At 42.7% G+C, this 21755-nt stretch overlaps 1 protein-coding gene across 2 annotated transcripts in view; it reads left to right on the top strand.

The window, feature by feature from the left end:
* Window positions 1-17035, top strand: part of CTPS1 (CTP synthase 1) — a 40495-nt gene extending 23460 nt beyond the window's left edge. For both annotated transcript variants that reach the window (XM_058303802.1, XM_071217522.1), the window contains exons 10-19: window positions 5833-5921; window positions 7117-7211; window positions 8200-8262; window positions 10262-10305; window positions 11644-11740; window positions 12782-12837; window positions 12925-13021; window positions 13559-13703; window positions 14382-14471; window positions 16117-17035. In XM_058303802.1, coding sequence (XP_058159785.1) covers window positions 5833-5921; window positions 7117-7211; window positions 8200-8262; window positions 10262-10305; window positions 11644-11740; window positions 12782-12837; window positions 12925-13021; window positions 13559-13703; window positions 14382-14466 — 771 coding nt within the window. In that variant the 3' untranslated portion in view covers window positions 14467-14471; window positions 16117-17035. The remainder of the gene's footprint in view (window positions 1-5832; window positions 5922-7116; window positions 7212-8199; window positions 8263-10261; window positions 10306-11643; window positions 11741-12781; window positions 12838-12924; window positions 13022-13558; window positions 13704-14381; window positions 14472-16116) is intronic.
* Window positions 17036-21755: the final 4720 nt, after the last annotated feature.

The raw sequence follows: 21755 nt of genomic DNA, 5'->3' as shown, positions 1-21755 counted from the left end.
GAAGCACTCAGTAAGTAGTCATCACTATGTTCTGGCCTGTAGCGTGGTGGGCAGAAGCTGAGCAGGTCGAATGGCAGGGCTATGGCTCTACCTGGCTCTGCCTAAAGTGTCAAGGTCAGCAGTGTGGGCTCTGGAGCCAGGCAAGCAGGGCTCAAATTCTGGCACTTCTGCTTACGAGGTATATATCCCTGAGGAGGTTACTTAATTTGTGCCTCAATTTCCTCTACAAAGAGATATTGATAGTACCTTCCTGATCAGATTGTTGTAAGGATTAAATGAGATGATATAAAGTAATAAAGTATTTCAGACTGTGCTTGGCATATAGTAAATACTGTATGTGTTAGCTCAGACTGAAAACTCAAGAACTTGGAGATGTGGAATAATTGGGAACTCAGGATGGAAGAAGGTTGGAGACAGGCGGGAGAGGGCTCAGCCATGATTTCCATGAATTAGGTCAAGCCCACTCTTACTCTGAGGTTCACGGAAAGTGATTGCAGGATATTAGGTAGAAGAGGAATAGCTTTGAGAAGGATCACAAAGGTTTTTAAACTGTGAAGTGATGGTTCAAGTTGATTTTAGGAAGATAAGTCTGATTGAAGGAAATCTCTAAGCTCATACACAGGAATTTAGAGATGAACAACCTAACTTTAAAAATGGTCAGAGATTGAAACCAGCAAGATGGTATCAGAGTAAGGAACTCCTAGAGTCAGCTCCTGCTACAGGGCAGTTAGTAAACACCCAGAGCTATCTGGAGCTAGCTGAAGCACCTGTTTGGGGGCTCCAGGAGGCCAGAAGAACATCATGCCACATCCTTGAAGGAATGAAAGGACGAGACTGCCTATCTGCAAAGAAAACTCTAAAATAGAGTGCTCCACACCATGGAAGCCAGTGCCCATCCTCCACTGGAGGCACAAGCCTCCTCGGGAGCTGTTCCATGGCTGGAATGGAAAGCTCCACTTCCCAAAAACAGTGGAGGAAGAGATGGTTGGGCACCAACTTCAGCTACTGATGAGTAAATTCAGCAGGCTAAAGTATAATCCCGAGAACAGCTAAAGTTTGAGCCTGTCCAAGTCAGAAAGAGGCCGGGAGCTGCCATCTTAACACAATGCCTGGCACGAGGGGAAGTGGGGCGAACTGAAAATCACAGTGCTGGTAGGGACCGGCTTCTTTCCATCTAGATGAGATTGCCGTTCTAGACTAGGCCCCAGCACCAACTCCAGTGGAGAGGAAGCTGCGGAGACCTGCGCCAGTCTCTCTAGGAAATTACTGGCCAAGCCATGGAGGCCGGTGATTATCCTACTCTGGCAGCACGAGCCACAGGAGCTATTCTGTGCCTGGAATGGAAGCTCCATTTCCCAAAAACGGGAGGAGGAGGCGGTTGGCTGCAAATTTTGGCTACTGATTGGTAGGCTCTGTTGGCCAAGATAAAACCCTGGGAACAGCTAGGGTGTGAATCTGCCCAAGGCAGAAAGAGGCCAGTGGCTGCCATTTGATTCCACCCCCAGCCTGAGGGGAAGCCGGATTGACCCAAAATCACAGTGACGGTAGGAACTGGTTTCTTTCACCCAGATCGGTCTGCAGCCCTAGACAAGGCTTCAGCCCCACCTCTGGCAGGGAGGAGGCTGGTGGGCTCCACACCAGCCTATCCAGTTAACTGCAGGTACCTTTGGCTGGCACAGACTGAAAATCAGAAGTCTACTAGGGCAACTGCAGTCATCTTGGACCCATACTGCATGGATTGCTGCCCACATCTGCAGCTCCATCCCTGCCAGAGGCAGGGGAGAAAGGGGCATGAAGCTTCATTAGTGTCTCTAGGCAACTACAGCCTAGGCCTGCACAACTTGGATTATTCCACACAGTTGTGACTGTCCCTACCCCTGGCAAAGGAGAAAGTTGGGAGAAGCTTCATTAGTCCCTGGCACAATGAGGGCAGCTTGAGCCTCCATAGCTTTTTACAACCTTGGCTCCTACTGCATGACAGCAAGGGAGAAATGGCAGGAAGCCCTAAACTAAAGAGAAAAACCACCCAGAATAAATACTCTAGTAATCCAGATACCAAGACACCAACAAAAATTACAGTCCACACCAAGAAACGTAAAGCTATGGCCCAGCTAAAGGAATAAGTTAAGCCTCCAGATGACATAAAGGAGTTGAGACAACTAATCATAGATAGTCAAACAAATCTCTTTAATAAATTCAATGAGATGGTTAAAGAGATTTAAGGATATTAAGAAGACACTGGATGAGCACAAAGAAGAATTTGAAAGCATACATAGAAAAATAGCAGATCTTAGGGGAGTGAAAGATGCAATAAATGAAATTAAAATAACATTGGAGTCATATAATCACAGATCTGAGGAAGGAAAAGGAAAGATTGGTGAGCTTGAAGAAATGGCCTCTGAAAGTGAACATACAAAAGAACAGGTGAAGAAAAGAATGGAAAAAATTGAAAAAGGTCTCAGGGAACTAAATGACAGCAAAAGGCCTACAAACATATGTGTCATAGGTGTCACAGAAGAAGAAAAGAAGGGAAAAGGGGCAGAAGGAATATTTGAAGAAATAATGTATATTTGAATATTTGAAAAAATAACATTTCCCAACCCTATTGCATGACATATATATCCATGTCCAAGAAACATAATGTACTCCCATCCGAAAAAGTCCGAATAGACCAATTCCAAGACACATACTCATCAGAATGTTAAATGCCAGAGACAAAGAGAATTCTGAGAACAGCAAGAGAAAAGCAATGCATAACATATAAGGGATACCCAATAAGATTAAGTGCTGATTTCTCATCAGAAACCATGGAGGCAAGAAGACAGTGGTCTGATATATTTAAGATACTACAAGAGGAAAACTTCTAGCCAAGAATCTTATATTCGGCAAGATTGTCTTTCAGAAATGAGGGCAAGATTAGAATATTCACAGATAAACAGAAACTGAGAGAATTTCTAACCAAGAGACCAGATTTTCAGGAAATGCCAAAGGGTGTGCTAGAACCTAAAAAGAAAAGATAGGAGAGAAAGGCCTAGAAGAGAGTCTAAAATGAAGATTATATCAATAAAATGAGCCAAAATTGTCAAAAGAGTGGGGAAAATAAAATATGACAGATAAAATTCAAATAGGAATAAACTTGACCAATGACATAAAGCACTTGTATTCAGAAAACTGTAACTTGATGTTCAAAGAAAAAAGGCCTAAATAACTGGAAGAACATTCCATGCTCATGGATTGGAAGACTAAATATCATAAAGATGTCAGTTTTGCTCAAATTGATATACAGATTTAATGCAATCCCAATAAAAATTCCACCAGCGTTTTGGTTTTTTTTTAATGTAAACACAATTATCAAATTTATTTGAAAGGGTAAGGGGTCTTGAATAGCCAGAAACTCCTTAAAAATGAAGAGCGAACTCTCACCTCCAGACTTTAAATCATATTACCTAACTATAGTCGTAAAAACAGTATGGTACTGGCATAAAGACAGGCACATAGACCAATGGATCCAAATTTATGGTTCAGAAACAGACCTTCACATGTTTGGTCAAGTGATTTTTGACTAGCCTGTCAAATCCACACAGCTTGGGCCAAACAGTCCATAAAACTTCTAGAAGAAATTGTGGGAAAATATCTTCAAGACCTGGTGGTAGGTGGTGGATTCTTAAAGGACTTAAGAGGAGGACTGAGATGGACTATTGATGTTTAATGTATATAGAAGTTTTAATTAGCTGTACTGTAAAAGTGTAGAAATGTATAGAGTGAATGGTAACACATAGTGAGTAACAGCTAGTTTATAAATGGGGATGTGGCTGAAAATGGTAGTCTAGGTATGTTAATGCCAATTGACAGAATGCTAGAGAATTATCTAGGAAATAGTAAAGCAAGAGGTGGATGAGAATTGTGGTTAATGGTACATGTAAAAGAGTGTCCTTTGTGAGCTAGAGCAAATGTACATCACTACTGCGTGGTGTTGGGAATGTGGAGGGGCATGGGAAAAATATAGCTGGAGTGACCTATGGACTGTGGTTAACAGTAACAATATAATATTCTTGCATCTATGTGAAAGATGTACTGTGTTGATAATGAGGCAGTATGGAAAATGTGAACCAAATGTACACTATGGACATGGTAACAATCAGATGATATTATCTGTAGCAAATGTTCCACCTCAGTGTGGTGTATTGATGGAGGGGTGTTGTTTAGGAATTCTGCATATGTGCATGATTGTTTTATAAGTTTACAACTTCTGTCAAAAAAAAATATTGAAAAAATTATAATAGGGTGGTTTGGGGGATAAACACACCAAATGTAAGATAAGGACTATGATTAGTAGTAAGATTTTGACAATATTCTTTCATAATTTGTAACAAATGTCTCATGACAATGCAAGGTGTTGGTGGAGGTTCATGTATGGGAGGGACCCCTGTGTCATGTTATCCATGTTTGCTTTGTAAGTTCACACCTTTTACTATACACTTGTTGATGTATGTTCATATATGATAGAAAGGTAATATTAGGGTTGGTTGGGGGAAAATACTTTGGTTAGTAGTAATATTTTGACTATGCTATTTAGTCATTAGTTAAAAAAGTTTAACAACAATGTAAGTTATTGGTGGTAGGGTGAGTTATGAGAGTCCTGTATGATGTTACATATGTTTGCTTTGTAAGTTCACAACTGTTATACACTTATTGTTTATGTATGAGTGATATACTTCAATAAATTAATTTTTAAAAAGTTGGTCAAAGATTTGAACACTTCTCACAGAAGATGCACATGACATACTTGAAAAGATGCTCATCACTTTTAGTGGTTATAGAAGTGCAGTGAGCCACTGTGAGATACCAACACACACCAAAACAGTGGCTCAACGTGTTGGTGAGGATGTGGGCACTCATGCTTTGCTGGTGGGAATGCAGAATGATAAAACCACTTCTAGAAAACAATCTGGCAATTTCATATGCAGCTAAATGTACACTTTCCATATGACCAGCAAGATAGATCTTGTGAAATGAAAATACTTATCCACAGAAAAGAGTTGCATACAAATGGACAGCTTATTCGTAAAAGCCAAAATCTGGAAAAAACAAATGTCCACAATAGGTGGATGGTATATTCATGCAGTGTGGTATATTCATGCAATGGAGAACTACTGCACAGTGGGAAGGCACTACTGGCACAACCAGCAGCACAGGTGAATCTCAGAAACATCGTACTGAGCAAAAGAAGCCAGACATACAAGCCTATGTACTGTATGATTCCATTTATGGGAAGTTCTAGAGGAGGCAGGCCAATCGTGTCTGTGGCTGCCTGGGACAAGAGGTAGGGAGGTGTTTGCCGAGAGGCAGAAGGAAATTTTGGGGAGCATAGTAATATTCTGTGTCTTGAAGGGTGTGTACATTTGACAGAACTCACCAGAGTGTACAGTTAGAATGCTTATGTTTTATTCTGTGTAAATGCTAGCTCAATGAAGTTGAAAGAAATGGGGAAAATCTGGGCAGAAGTTGGCCTGGGGAGAATGACATTTGAACAGAGAACACTTTAGCTTAGCACCCACTCTAGTGTCTTAGCTGAGACGAGATCCTTGAGATGAGAGTACAGTACAGATAGAGAGCTGGCCTTGGAAGTTGGGTGATTTTGAGGAAAACTTGACTTTTAAAATATAAGAAAGAATTTTATATTATTTTGAAATTTTAAGTGTATTAAAATTATTTTAAAACTTTATTTTAAAATTAAGAAAGATGGGACATTGATATTATTTAAAAGTTACATGAGAACACAACCTTGCAGTCATGAGCCTGCTTCTTTCTCTCCTGTTTGAACAACCCCAGTACATAGATTCCACAGACCTGGAGCCTAGCACCTTGCAAGAAGAGCCCGTACGGTATCATGAAGCTTGGCAGAAGCTCTGCAGTGCTCAGTAAGGAGTGTTCTCTACCTCAGGTTTCCAGGGTTTTTCTCTGTTTTCAGTAAACAAAGTACTGTGCTTTGTGTGCTAGTGTTAAGTAGTCTACTTGTTTAAATATTTTTTGATTATTGAAAATACTACATATTCTATGATTCAAGCATTGCAAAAATAACAGCTTACCAACATAGTTGACTGAAGAAAACTTGTTCTAATTTTATTGCCATAGCTTGCTGTATATATCTGCTGATGAGGCTTATTTTAAGATTTTTCATCCAGAACATTTGATGAGTAACCATCAGTAGACTCTTAGTTTTCTTTTTTTTAAAGATTTATTTTATTTATTTCTCTCCCCTTTCCCCCCATCGTCTGCTCTCTGTGTCCATTCGCTGCGTGTTCTTCTGTGTCCACTTGCATTGTCAGGTGGCACTGGGAAACTGCATCTCTTTTTTGTTGCACCATCTTGCTGTGTCAGCTCTCTTGAGTGTGTGGCGCCACTCCTGGGTGGGCTACGCTTTTTTTTTCACACGAGGCAGCTCTCCTTGCGGGGTACACTCCTTGCGCGTGGGGCGCCCCTATGTGGGGCAGCCCTGTGTGGCACGGCACTCCTTGGCGTGGCAGCACTGTGCATGGGCCAGCTCACCACATGGGTCAGGAGGTCCTGGGTATTGAACCCTGGACCCTCCCTATGGTAAGCGGACACTCTGTCAGTTGAGCCATGTCTGCTTCCCTGGTAGGTTTTCTTTATTATAGCAAAATCTAGAAATAATATTTTAGTTCCCCGGAACAACTGAATATTACAGAAGCACTACAGCTATTATTGGTATTTTTGGTCTATACAGCACATTGAGCTGATGTGGAAAGGCCCCTTCCTACTCCAGCATACACAGAAATGCTGGCTAACAAAAGGGGAGCTTTAAGCCGAGAAGTAAAATAGGGTTTCTATCCATATATGTTAAAAATGATGAAAGGATCTGTGTCTGGGAGACTTACTAATATTAAGGGTGTGTTAGCATTATTACAGTTATGTAGACTGTAATTTTTTTTCATTTGTTTTAAGTGCTTTTTAACATTATTAAGGAAAGGCCATGGTTTTGCATACAGCTCATTGGCAGTCTTTAAGTAACACTGTCCCAGTCCCAGTAGCAAAATACATAGTTTCAGTATGATGGAAAAGGTGTGTGACCACATGGCTTGTTCTCTTGTGCAGTGGTGTGCTGGTTCCAGGAGGTTTTGGTGTTCGAGGAACAGAAGGAAAAATTCAAGCAATTGCCTGGGCCCGGAAACAGAAAAAGCCTTTTTTGGGTAAGGAGCTATATAATGCACTGTTTTTTTTTTTGTTTTGCTTTTTTAATATATTTTTAATTTATTTTTAAAAGATACATAGCTCACACAAAGTGTTACATTAAAAGAAATACAGCAGATTCCCATATGGCCCACTCCCCACACCCCCACTTTTCCCACATCAGCAACTTCTTTCATTAGTGTGGTACATTCATTGCAATTGATGAATACATTTTAGAGCACTGCTACCCAGCATGAATTATAGTTTACATTGTAGTTTACACTCTCTCCCAGTCCAATCAGTAGGGTACAATGCACTCCTTAAGTAGGAAAGAACAAGAAAAGGTGCTGCATGGGAACCTGTAAATAAAACAAGGAGAATTTTGAAACAGACTAAAGATGCAGCCTTTCTAGACAGCAGTTCAAGTAGAAGCCTTTTTGGTTCTGTTAGGAAGTTATTCAAACTCTCCTTTAAAATGGAAATTATAAGTTTGTGAGCTATATGTAAATGTCATGGCATTTGAGATGGATGACATATTGGTTCAGAAATCCTGTCCATTTAATGAACCTAACTCTTCGGCAGTACCTTTGAGATGGAACTTTATCTTCTCCTCACTTGGAATGCCAGCTAATAATCGATGGGTGAAGGGATTTAGGATGCTTCTGGGCCTGTACATTTTAGTAATTTAAAACTTGATCAGTTATAAATGGGAACTTAATGAAGATAAGAAAACTTGAATTCTTAAGCACTGAAAAGGATGTTGCTTATCTCTAAAATTCAGTAACTTTGCAACACTTGGAATCCCTGTCTATGCTTAGACCCAGTTTCTGGATTCTGGTGTTGGTGAAGAATAAATGGTAGGGGGTGCTCGTTTACTGCAGGTCATGAGGAGAGTTTGTGATTATTGCTCTGTGAGCACATGGAACCCAAAGTCCATGGCAGGTTGGAGGAAAGGTTGGAGATGCCTTTTCAATGGAGATTCATTTGTTTTTCTTCTCCACTTGGAAGGTGTGTGCTTAGGAATGCAGTTGGCAGTGGTTGAATTTTCAAGAAATGTGCTGGGATGGCAAGGTAAGTGTTCATAGGAAAACTTTAAATTTTTCTTGGGAGGGCATGAAGCATGTTGTGTATCAGGTAATTGGGGCCTGTGGCAAAGACAGGCCTGGTTTCTGAGTTCCTCACTAGGCTCAGTAAAGAGGAAACTACTGTGTTTATTGCGGTAAAGCACAGCTCCGCCAAGCTGATCAAGTGACCTTGGCTTTCTGTCTCTGAATTTCCTGTTCTTGAGATTCTCTCACTTTGGTTACCATGGCCACCATCAACCGAGCTGGTGACCAGCGAGAAAACTCTGAGCTAAGTGAGACTTATGCAGGCACTAAACCTTGGCTCTGAAGCTGGTCAAACCTGGGCTCAAATTCTGACTTTATCACCTACTAGTTGTGTGATTTTAGGCAAGGTACTTGGCCTTTCTGGGCTGTCATTTCTTCTGTAAAATGGGGATAATAATCATACCTATTCCATATACATTTGTAAGAACTCATTGAAATACTACAGGTACTGTCCTAGCACAGTGCTTGGAAAATAGGACACAGTCAGTAATAGCGTCTCTTCACCCAACCAACACCCTGTTGCTGTGTAACAGATCACTCTAAAATGTAGTGCATCAAGTACCATTGACTGGCTTCTTGGTGCTCTGTGGGTTGACCGGACTTGGCTGGGCAGTTTTCCTTCTCCTTGTGGTATACCCAAGGGCACTCTGCCCTCATTCAGCTGTGTGTTGCGCTCAGGCAGGGCAGGGCCAGCTGAGATGGCAGTTCTTCTTTCGCTAGTTAAACCCACACTTTTTCACTGTATAGCAACTGGCTCCCAAAAAACAAGCCCAGTGTGCAAGAACTTAACCAGCCTCTGCTTGCATCATGCTTGGGAGGCAGTGTGGGAAGGGACTACACAAGGGTGTGAGTACCGGGAGGTGGGTCGCAGGGGCACCACTGTGATAGTTTGCCACGGCTCCTTACTCTCTTTAGCCCAACTGGTGAGTACGAGGTTTCTAGGAAGATCTTATAAGTTCTAAGAAAAATGAAGCAACCTAAAGGAATATAATAGGCTTTGCAAAGTGTAAATGATTCTGTGGCCAGCTTACTCTTAGGGCTAGATTCCCGTTTTGCCATTTTTCTGAGATGCTGCTTTAAAATAACCCTGGCGTGGGGGTGGGGGTGGTGGCTCAGGTTGCTAGGCCCTGTGGCCTTTGCTTTCTGGTCCTATAACTCCTGGCATGTACTGTCTTAGCACCACCACCCCAGAACTGGCCTTTTAGGCACCCTGGGCCCTCTCATAGCCCCCCACCCACTGCCACTGCCTCCTACTCAGGTTCCCAGCCTGGTGAGTGACCTGGTAATGAGCTTCCCTGTCAGCTGAGACCTGGCCTTGGTTCGGGCCCTGGAGGAGAACAATACATAGCATTCACCCAGAAAGACTGGACACACAGTGCTAGGAAATCGGTTCTTTTCCTTTTAGTCTTTAGCAGTTTTGCTTACGATTAGATGGTAAATTCAGTATAGGATGGAAAAGTTATTTTTAATACCGTGAAAGAGATTTGGATTTTGAGATCAGTTCATTTCAATTTAGCTATTGGAGGCAATTGAGGAAGCCAATGTTTTAGATGCTGAAAATGAAAGAAATTTAGGAGAAGTAGTACTTGTGCATCTTGGAGAGATACAGTCTAAAATAAGAAGTGGAAAAGATGACAATATAAAAACTATCACAAGGATGCTTTATCTATTCAAAAAGTGTTAGGTTATTCCATTAGTTTTGATCTCCCCATTTTATACAGCTTGACTTCCCAAAGAGTTGCAGATTTAATAGAAAAAAATGCACCCGTGTTTGTGCTGAGTATTTGAAGTCATAAAAAAGCTATCCCTAGTGTTTTTAAACTCTATCATTGAATGATTTTATCATTGAATGATTTTAAACTGAGGAAAGAAATTTTGACTTCGAGCTTAGGAGTGAAACTATTAAGTAAATAATTTTTATTTTTAACTATCTTTGTAACACAAGTCTTTTGGTTTTTCAGATGCCAATTCTACAGAATTCGACCCTAAGACGAGTCATCCTGTGGTGAGTCATGTCTGCGCCTCAGCATGGCTTAGAAGTGGTGGAAGGGGCCATTTATGTTGGTGGTTGATGGTGGAGAATGGGAAGTGAGAATATTGGTCCCGCTCATGACCCAAGCAAGACCTTGATGTCTTGATCTTTCAGATCGACCATATAGGAGAAACTTTTAAGTTTTTAAGACAGTGCATTTTTAAGGCAGTTATCAATACAGCTGACTGGGGAAATTCCTGATTAAAATAATTCACCTTCTCGGCTCCATTCAGCTCCCAGGAGCACTGATTAAAGGACTTACCGTGTGCCAAGTACTGTGCTTAGCACTTTATTTATGACTTCATTTACACCCAGCAACAGGCCTGGGAGAGAAGCATATTCCTAAAGAACTGCTGGAATAAAGTGCTACTTAAAGGGTGACCAAAGCATTTCCAGGCTGGCTTACCTCATGTTGAATCTCTGGTCGAGGGATGGATACCTACCTAGCCCCTGCGTTGTCCAGGCTCGCGGTCCAGGCATATGCCTGTGCCCACTGGAACTCGCAGCCCAGGCATGATGGGAAGCAAGGGCGTCTGTTTTTTTTCCCACATTTACCAAATGGTGTTTGTGTACCTCCCATGTGCTCAGGGCTGTTCTTACTCCTGAGGACACTGTGGTCAACAAGATAACAAGGTTCTTGGTCCCACAAAAACAGCATCAGTATATGTTTGTTGACGTGAAATGAACTTTGCTGATACTGAGACCTCTGGAGGAGAAGGGCAGAGTGTTAAAGTGGGAGTGAGAAGGTCCTCGAGGCCCTCGAGAAGGCGCTCAGGAGCATGGCCTGGGAGGTGCGTGGGACTGTCACTCTGGGAACCAGACTCCTCCATCCCCCTTAACCCTGCCATGAACGTTTGCTAATTGAGCTCCTGGGTGCCTGCTTGGGGAACCCGAGGATGAAGGTCTCTTGCCTTTGAGCAGCTTATTATTCCAGTAGAGGAGACAAACCTGTTGTATTCTAGCATATATGGTATCATTTTTACTCTGCTGTGTTTATTGTTATTAGAATGTGCTGGAATCAGTAGCATGTGTGACCCAAGAGCTTTGGGCAGGAATGGCCCGAGGAAGGAGCTGCTAGGTCCAGTCTTGCCGATCATGAGGACAGGCTGAAGTATTAAACCCCTCCCCAAAAAAAGATTTAAAAGGATCTTTGGGGCTGGGGGGATATTTTCCCCTGGGACAAAGTGCCTCTTAGGAGGAAAGGCTGGGGAAGTGGAACTGCTCACTGACCTACATCCTTCGATGAAGGCTGTCTGTCTTATAACCAAAGGAGAGTGTGGTAGCTCATGTTTGTTTTCTGAACCTCTCCAGGTCATAGACATGCCAGAACACAATCCTGGGCAGATGGGCGGAACCATGAGGCTGGGCAAGAGGAGAACCCTGTTCCAGACCAAGAACTCGGTCATGAGTAAGAGCCACCTTGTCCTGGCCCAGGCCTTTAGCCCGGCTCGTCCAGGATGCGTGTCTTGGGGCGGTGCTGTAGCTCTGAAGAGTCATGCTGGCTTTTTTGGTTTTGTTCTTGCTTTTTGACCTCCCTCCTCTGCCTTCACTTCTAGAATACACTGTATAGCCACAGGGGCAGTGTAGGTCTTGGAAAGGCCACAAGCTCTGTGGTCAGAGTGCTGGAGGACCTTGGGTGTGGGCAGCTCACCAGAAAGAGGCAGTTCGGTTAAATCCACGGCAATCTGTTACCTATATTAGGTTGAACTGTCTGAAACTACCAGTATAATGAAGTATTAAGAGGTGCCAAAGATTAAGGGAAGTTTTGGGATGGGAAAATATCGAAGCAGATTATCCAGATTTTCTTTTCTTGCCCACTGGGAAAATTCCACTTTTATTCTAATAGCACTGGCTCCACTGTGGCTATCTGGGAGTTCTGAGAATCACTTGTAGGTGAGCCTCAAGTCCTTTTCACCTCTAATGTGCTGTGGTTTGGAAATCTCACCTGGCAGTCACAAATGGGTTAGTGAAGCAGCAGCCCCCTGCCCCCCCACCCCGTGTAAATGACCTTTGATGGCTTGACTTGAACTGCATGGGGTCGGCCTGAGTGTCATCTTGTATAGCTCTTAAAATGTCTGCCTTCCCCACATTTCTCAGGGCGACGGCCTCTTGGTATGTTCAGATTTCTTTTACAAAGCAGTTTCCAGCAGAAGAGTGCTTTGTACTGTAGTAAATAATCTGTTTGAAGGTGACAGCTAGAGTCTGTTTCTGTTAGTTTTCCTTAGAGTTATCAGAAAAGAGTCAGAAGCTCAAGAATTAGTCTAAATTGTGCTTTTAAAAGCAGATAACTGGTTGGCAGGGATTCCTAGAAGTAACCTTCAAAAGGCCCTGCTCTGTAGATAAGACTTAAGTAAAGTGGAAAGCAGGATGTGGTCATGAACACATTTTTTTGCATGTGTGAAATCAGCGTTCTTTACCTCCAGTGTGCTGTTTTGTTTTTTTTTGCCAGGAAAACTCTACGGAGATCCAGACTACTTGGAAGAGAGGCACCGCCATAGATTTGAGGTGAGGATGTGAGCTCTGTGTCGTCCTTTCTGTTACTCTGGAAACACAGCCAAGAAGCCAGCAGTATTATTTTTCATGCTTCAACAGGTGAATCCAGTCTTGAAAAAGTGTTTGGAAGAGCAAGGCTTGAAGTTTGTTGGGCAAGATGTCGAAGGAGAAAGAATGGAAATTGTGGAGTTGGAAGGTGATTATTTGGGCAGTTTTATTTCAGATGGAAAACTTAGTTTTTCTTGGCACATGGAAAAATCTAAAAATGTATATTGCTTCCCAGGAGCTAAGAGTTCTAGGAAGTAGCACAGTGGTGCGAGGGGCAGGTCTTGGTGTATAGGCATGTGCAGCCCTTGGAGTTCGTCCTTGCATCATGGCCTGCCTTGGGCAGCCGTTCAACCTCTGCTCTCAGCTCCTTGCTCTGTAAAATGAGAGCTAGGACCTGGTAGAAAAGTTCCTTGGGCTCTTATGGCACTGTGGGGTACAGTCCTGTGGAAGTCATGGGAGCTAGGGAAGCTTGGGGCAGGGACCTGGGAGACGAGAGCCCTTCAAGTAGAGGCAAGGGCATCAGAGCTCATGCTTTGGGGTTACCTTCTACCTAGGTTCAAATTAAGAAGGTATTTTCAAGTAATTTTAGGGTCTATGGAAACATGAAACATTTAACAAGATTTTTGTCTTGTGCCTTTACCTTTTATGTGTACCATTCTTAATGAAACTCTTGGATTTGTTTCAGATCATCCTTTTTTTGTTGGGGTTCAGTACCACCCTGAGTTCCTATCCAGACCTATCAAGCCTTCTCCGCCATACTTTGGCCTCCTTCTGGCCTCCGTGGGGAGGCTCCCGCATTACCTCCAGAAAGGCTGCAGGCTCTCACCCAGGTGGGGTCACTCTCACTTCACTATTCAGCCCTGCGTCCTCGCTGGTCCTTGGGGAGGTCACTAAGTCGTTAACGATGAGTCTTTCCTGCTGAGCTGCTGAAAGGCAGTGGTGTGCTCCTTCCCCTGTTCACACCAGTCCTGCCCCAGGGCTTGCTTAGACTGTGTCTGGACTGCCCCCTGCTGTTCCCCTAGTGTGGTGGCCAAGCTGGCTCCTCAGCATCTGGGTTCCAGTGACCCTGGCCTCATCCCATCTGGCAGTAAGACACTGTGGTCTATGGCAGGGGCAACTTTGGTTTTCACAGGGTGGATTTCATACCCCATTGCTACTGTTATGGGAAACCAGTTAGTCACTCTGAAATGATGGCCAAGATTGAAATATAAAAATGTTTTGTAATTAAAAGAAGAAAACCCCTCAGGGTAACCGATGTGGCTCAGTGGTTGAGTGTCGGCTTCCCACATAAGAGGTCCGAGGTTCAATTCCGGCACCTCAAAAAAAAAAAAAAAGAAGAAGAAGAAAAAACCCCTCTACTGCCTCACACTAAATATATAATGTACTCAGGAGTCTTTCTGATTCCTGCTCTGTGCAGACAAGTGTCCCTAAAGTTATGGTGGCTACAAAACAGGAAGTAAAGTGGATTTTGGGTAGGACATGATGAATAAACCATCTGAATTCTACAGGGACACCTACAGCGACAGAAGTGGAAGCAGCTCCCCTGACTCTGAAATCACTGAGTTGAAGTTTCCATCAATAAATCATGACTGATTCTGGTATGTAATATTTTGAGGCTTTAATTTTTTTAGTGATGATAGCATGCTAGGATTGCAGGAATATCATGTAAGTCTCAGCAACAGGCTGGCACGCTCAGGGGTCTCCTCCAGTTTCTGTTGTATCATCACGCCCTGGAGGACTGCACTGAGGGGAGGGGGTGGGGGGAACCAGTCACTGGGCAATTGCTTTCTAACTAATTGCCTCATTAACTGCCACATTCAATGCCAATCTGATCAGTTCTGGGGGACCTGGATTCTTAGACCCTTGTTATTTCATGTGGCCACAGACTTGGAGATCTTGAAGGAGGTGGCAGGTGTGACATTGTTGTATTTGCCATTTTTGCAGAAACTCAAGTTTCCCTCAGGAAGTGCTTTAAAGTCAATAATGCTTATAAAACAGAGCTTTGTTAGTTAGTTGCTGCTTAGTCTGTAAATCCTTCAAAACTCCAAACACTAATAGAACACATTGGGGGTATTTGTCTTTATGGTGACATGGTTTGTAAGCTTATCAAGTGCCATAACCACGTGTACTCCCATGAACTCTAGTAAGTCCTCATAAGATAGCTGAGTAGGCTGTATTGGCAGAAGCACAGATTTTGCTGGTCGAGGTATCAGAAGGGTGTTGGGAGTGAGCTCTGGAAGGAGAACCAGGGATACGAGTGGCCCGCCGTGTGGGGCATCCTGCTCTGAGTCAGGGCTTATCTCTGTGGGCTCACGGTGTTTTCCCTTCTGCCTTGTCGATTAGCTCTTGCCCTTAACCTTGAATAATCAGCAGGCACGAGAAGTAGGTTAGTATCAGGAGGCAGCCTTAGTGGCTTGCTCTGACAGGTGAACATTTAACACAGATAAACCCATTAATTCTTTCCACCAGATGGTTTGCAATAGGCTGTTCGACAGTTGAAGAAACCAATGTAAAGAGAAAGGAAACTTTGACAGTAAAGGAGGTAGAGAAGTGGTCAGTGATAGGGACTTCCTCACTGCCTCTCTTAGTAGAGAATTCCCTGTTGGCTGTACTGTTAAGAGGCTGGGTGCTATGGAGAAAGAAGGCATGGTGCCGAGGTTGACGTCAGTAAAAGATCTTGAAAATGTATGCTTCTGTAGGAATTAGAAATTTAGCTTCACATTTGGCTCCTACTACCTGTTTTTCAGTGAAAAACACGCAGAGTTCTGCATAGTAGCTGATTGTGAGTCCTGACTCTTCTAGCTTAATATACGTCATAGAATTACTGAAGGGGAAACGGACTTGGCCCAGTGGTTAGGGCGTCCGTCTACCACATGGGAGGTCCGCGGTTCAAACCCTGGGCCTCCTTGACCCATGTGGAGCTGGCCCATGCACAGTGCTGATGCGCGCAAGGAGTGCCGTGCCACGCAGGGGTGTCCCCCGCGTAGGGGTGCCCCATGCGCAAGGAGTGCACCCATAAGGAGAACCGCCCAGCGGGAAAGAAAGTGCAGTCTGCCCAGGAATGGTGCCGCCCACACTTCCCGTGCCGCTGACGACAACAGAAGCGGACAAAGAAACAAGATGCAGCAAATAGACACAGAGAACAGACAACCGGGGGAGGGGGGGAATTAAATAAATAAATAAAAATCTTTAAAAAAAAAAAAAAAGAATTACTGAAGTGTTTTGTTTTTTTTTTTTCAACAGGACTGATTCTTCAAGACAGCCTTCAGATGGAGTTTACAACTTTGATTTTACACTCAGCTTTTTGACACTTCCTTTAAATTATGTTTTTATTAAAATTATTTTATTACGGGGGAAGGTATTTAGAAAACTTTGTTACTTGCATGTCCCATCATGTATATTAACTCTTCTACACGGGGTACTGCCTGTTGTCTGACACTCTACTTTGCGGTTCTTGAGTTTCTAAGAAGAGGATAGAAGGCGTGGAAGGGAGCTGATGACGGGTGGGGCTGGCCGAGTGCCCCATCATCACCATGTTTCTCCAACTACCTCGTGTCATTGTGGATTTGAGTGCTTACCTGTTGCTATTCCCTGGATGTCTAGACCCTTATTATAAAAAGTTTGCCATGTGGACTTACTAAACATGGAGAGATATTTTTAGCTAGTATTTATAACACTTTGGTGCTGGTAACTTGAAGGCATTGCTTGCCACCCAGAGCAGTGAAACCAGGGTCAAAATCCTGACGCTGCCCCGAGCTGTGGGGACTTTCAGTGCCAACCATGTTATCCACAGGCACAGTTGATTTGCTATCACATGAAACAGCAAGAAGTCTGTGCCTCTCTGAAGCGTGATTTAAACCCCATGCCTCTGGCTGTGCTTTCTGTCCCTAGAACTGGGAAACACTCCTTGCATCAAGGGGTTGCTTTAAAAAAGAACAAAGAATCTTTTTTGGGAAACTGCCTCTAAAACCCTCTCATATATAGACAGCTTTGGTTCAAGAGGACTTTTTCCTTCCAGAATGGTGTTACTGCACTTGAAATGCAATATGGAAAGGTATTTTCTTAACCTGATATAACAGTAGGCACAGCGAAGGGCCTACTATATTCTGGCTGGATTTGCTGTATACGCTCTAACTTAAGAAATAAATAATGCAGAATAAGAGACGTGACTGGTTTTTACTTCTCTCTGGGCCATTGGCCAGGTAGATGATGTCCATGTGTGATGCTGGGTGTGCCTGTGTGTAAGCCCCCATCCTGGCAGTGCCAGGGTCCCCTCCCGGTGAGCAGCCTCAGGTGATGGACCTGCTTATTTGCTTACAGACTAACAAGGGAGCCTTTCTAGTAGGAATTTTCCAAAAGCCTTCAAATTCAGGTTCTCAGCATATGGAGATGAAAAGAATCAGGGGTGCTGGGTATGCTGTTTCACCTTGCAGAGGGGCAGGGCCTGAGCCTTTATAGAGGCCCTTCCCCCTGCCTGGCAAGGGGCAGGGGTGCCTTCCCTGTGTAGCTCGGGGCAGCAGGCCGAAGACAGTATCTTAGCCAGCTCGACTGCTCTGCCCAGCAGCCATTTCTCCACCTCCAGCCTTTGGGGTGCAGACCCAGCAGGTAAAGCTTACTCTCCTGAATGGTTTTTTCCCTCTATTGGGCAATTAGGGATGTTGAATCTGTGCTCCTTGAGGAGTGTTGGTGTTGGCACCCACCTTGCCTCCAGCCACTGAGCACACCTAGTTGGGGTTGAGCAGGTTTCTTTGCAAAGACGTCTGTCCAAGGCGGGGACTCAGATACCAGACCAGGTTCATTGTCAGTGGTCAGCAGCCTTTACTACACTGAAATTTGAAAAATTGGGAGATGGGAAAAAATATTTTTGTTCTTTCTCACCATTTGGCCCAGCTCCTACACCAGAGAGTTCCAGAAAAGAGGTGGGTCCCCTTTTCACCTTCCATCTACCTTTTATCCTTCCATCCCACCAGCCTAGGCCACCATCACCCCTAAAGCCCAGAAGCTGGTGTTGGTGGTCTCTGCCTCCTGATCAGGAACCACCAAGCTGCCCTTTCCTGTGTGCCAGCTCTCCCAGAGCGAATTAAAAGCTTCAGTTGCCGAGTGGGTGTAGCTCAGTGGTAATGCCTGCTTTGCACCGATGAGGCTCTGGGTTCAATCCCCAGTGCCTCCTAAAAAAAACAAAACAAACTTGTTATATAAAGGTCTTTAAGCTGGTCTTGGCATTTTGAGTGTGGCTGATTAGGCTATAATTAATTTTTTTCCTCACCTGGTGATCCCATCATAGCAGTCTGGAGCAGCTGAGCTAAAACGTAACTTGGTCCTGCCTTTGTAAAAACTATTTTCTAGTAAAAGCATTTCTGAGGATTGCTCAGTTTCCATTTCTGCCCCCACCTAGCATCCAGCATGGTGCTTGGCACAGGGAAGGCATTCAGAAATGCCCCTTCCTCTGACTTCTTGATTAACGTCTTTGGAAAAGCTGGTTCCACCCCTGTGGCTGGGTGACCCTGGGGTAGCTCAAGGGTGAGTAGTGAGTTTGAGAAGCCGTTGTGATGCGTACTTCCATGATCACATTTGGTCTCTAACCAGCACGAGTCCTAGCCAAGGCAGGGTTTGTAGCCTGTTTCCTGACTGGGTAAACCAAGTCTTGGAAGTTGTGAATGAACCAGTAGATGTCACTTAGCTGGTTAATGGAGGGCTGGGGTTCCAAACCTGTTCTCTTCCACATCTAGCCCAAGGGCCTCTAGACTGAGTGTGAAGAGGTTAACATAAAGTATGTTCTGTGGAAGCCCAGTCCTGTGAAATGCCCTATTTGACAAGGTTCCATGATTTCCCAGTGGCTCAGATCCAAAATTCAGAAATATTCTTGATCCTTTCATTCAGCAAATATTTGCTAGGTGTCTTCCACATGCCAGGCATGTTTTAGGTTCTGGAGCTAGAGAAATGAACAAAGACCCTGTCCCCTGGAATGTGTACTCTAGTGGGGGGATATAGACAAAAATGTCAAGGGTGGCAAATGCTATGAGGGAAAAGATGGTAGCAGGAAAGGTGGGGGGGTGATAGTGCTGGGAAGGCATATACCTTAAAATAGGGTGATTAGGAAATTTGTGCTCTGACTTGAAGGTAGGGAGGAAAAGAAAGGAAGCATGCAGCTATGTGTTCTAGGCGGGGGAGCATCCTGTGCAAAGGCCCTGAGGCAGGGGTGCGTTTCTGAAACAATCTGGACCATGCAGCTGGAGTGATGTGAGCAAGAGAGACAGCAGTTGAGGCCCCATGGACCAGGACATGGAATGGGGAGCTCTTGGTGGGCTTTGAGCTCAGGCTTGGTTTTATTTTTTTAAAATCAATTTTATTGCTACATCATGATAAAGCATATCATCCATCCATTTGTATGGTACATGGTATAATCACATAGTTGTGCATTCATTGCATCAGTCATCATTATAGCATTTTCATTATTCCAATAATAATTTTAAAAAACAGACCAAAAAAACTACCCCTTAATAATCACTTCTGAATCTCTAGGATTTCTCTGCTGTACATTAACTGCTATTCTATTTCTGTCTTTCTAATTTAATTGTATTTATATTTTTTGTATAGATGGAGTAAAAAAGAAAAGTAATACCTTTTGTCTAGTTCCTTTCACTTATTTCCTTTTTTTTTTTTTTTTTACCATTAATGGAAGGTGATTCATATATTGCTATACACTACCGTCCATTTTTGCTTTGGTTTTATTCTTGTCTGATAGTAACATCTTGTAACATTAACGTACATTTGTTCAGTTTCAAAGAAAAACAGTCTTATATATGCAATATTACCCATACTCATTTCACGAGGTTTCGTATGCTATACATTCCCGTGTTACATTTTTTAGCTTCTAGTAATATACCTGACCTTAGACTTTCCCTTTAAACCACTGTCATATCCATATAATAGCTTTCACTGTTTCTGTTGTGCTTTCACTGTTTCTGTTCATTCCCAAAGATTTGCAAACAACCTTTCTTACTAATTCTGCACAGATGAACCCTCAGCTTTCCATTCTCTAACCTCATTCTATTTCCTGGTGACCTATATTCTAGTTAATTAACTCCATGGATTTACATAATATATTTAGTACGTGATAGCACAATCATAAGTATTTGTCCTTTTGTGCCTGGCTTGTCTCACTCAACATAATGTCCTCCAGGTTCATCCATGTTGTCATATTTTCCACAATTTCATCTTTTTACAGCTGCATAATATTACATCATGTGAATACACAATTTGTGTATCCATTCATCAGTTGATGAACACCTGGGTGGTTTCCATCTTTTGACAATTGTGAATAACTATCATTATGAACTTTGGTGTGCAGATGTCTATTCATGTTACTGTTCTCAGTTCTTCTGGATATATACCTAGTATTGGTATTGCGAGATCACATGACAAATCTATATTCAACTTCCTTAAGAACTGCCAAACAGTCCTCCACAGTGGCTGTACTATTCTACATTCCCACCAATGGTGAATAAGCATTCCTAGCTTTCCACATCCTCTCCAACACTTGTAGTTTTCTGACTTTTTAATGGTGGCTGTTCTAATAGGTATGAAATGATACCTCAATGTAGTACATTGTAGGAAATGTACCTCATTTCCCTAATCACAATTGATTTTGAACATTTTTTCATGCCATTTCTGCCATTTGTATTTCTTCTTTGAATAGATTTGCCCATTTTAAAATCAGGTCATTTGTCTTTATTGCTGAGTTGTAGCATCTCTTTAAAATATAATAGATATTAAACCATTATTAGATTTGTGATTTCCAAATATTATCTCCCATTGAGTTGGCTGCCTTTTCCCCTTTTTGACAAAGTCCTTTGAGATGGAAAAGTGATTGAGGAGGTCCCATTTACCTATTTTTTCTTTCGTTGCTTCTGCTTTGGGTGTAAGGTCCAAGAAACCACCACCTAACACAAGATCTTGAAGATGTTTTCCTACATTTTTTCTCATAGTTTTATGGTCCTGGCTTTTTAATTTATGTCTTTGATCCATTTTGAGTTGATTCTTGAATAGGGAGAGAGAGATGGGTCCTCTTTCTTTTGGCTATGGATATCCAGTTCTTCCAGAACCATTTGTTGAAAGGACTGTTTTGTCCCAGTAACATGGACTAAGTAGATTTGTCAAAACCGGTTGGCCATACAAGTGAAGATCTATTTCTGTACTCTCAATTCTGTTCCACTGTTCAATGTGTCTATATGCCAATACCAAATAATATGCTGTTTTGACCACTGCTGCTTAATAATATGATTCGATGTCAGGCAGTGAGGGTCATCACACATTGCTCTTTTTTTAGGATGTTTTTGGCTATTCAGGTGCACTTCCTCTTCCAAATAAATTTGGTGATTTCCCTTTCTATATCTATAAAGTAGGCTGTTGGAATTTTGATAGGTATTGCATTGAATCTATAAGTCTGTTTGGGTAGGATTGACATCTCTGTAATAGTCTTCCAATCCATGAATATAGAATATCTTTCATTTGTTTACACCTTCATTGATTTCTGTTAGTACTGTTTTTTAGTATTCTGAATATAGGTCCTGTACAGCTTTGGTTAAATTGATTCCTAGGTGTTTGAGTCTTTTGTTGCTATTGTAAATGGAATTTTTTTTCCTGATTTCCTCCTCAGATTGTTCAGTACTAATGTACAGACACATTACTGATTTTGTGTGTTGCTCTTATATCCTGCCACTTTGCTGAGCTCATTTATTAGCTCAAATGGCTTTGTTGTAGATATTTCAGAATTTTCTAAATACAGGATCATGCCACCTGCAAACAGCAAGAGTTTTACTTCCTCTCTTCCTATTTAGATGCCTTTTATTTATTTATTTTTCTTGTCTAATGCTCTAGCT

The sequence above is a fragment of the Dasypus novemcinctus genome, chromosome 9 (assembly GCF_030445035.2).
Source record: "Dasypus novemcinctus isolate mDasNov1 chromosome 9, mDasNov1.1.hap2, whole genome shotgun sequence".
NCBI lineage: Eukaryota > Metazoa > Chordata > Mammalia > Cingulata > Dasypodidae > Dasypus > Dasypus novemcinctus.
The sequence above is the reverse complement of the archived record's forward strand: the minus strand, read 5'-3'. Positions and strand labels throughout refer to the sequence as shown.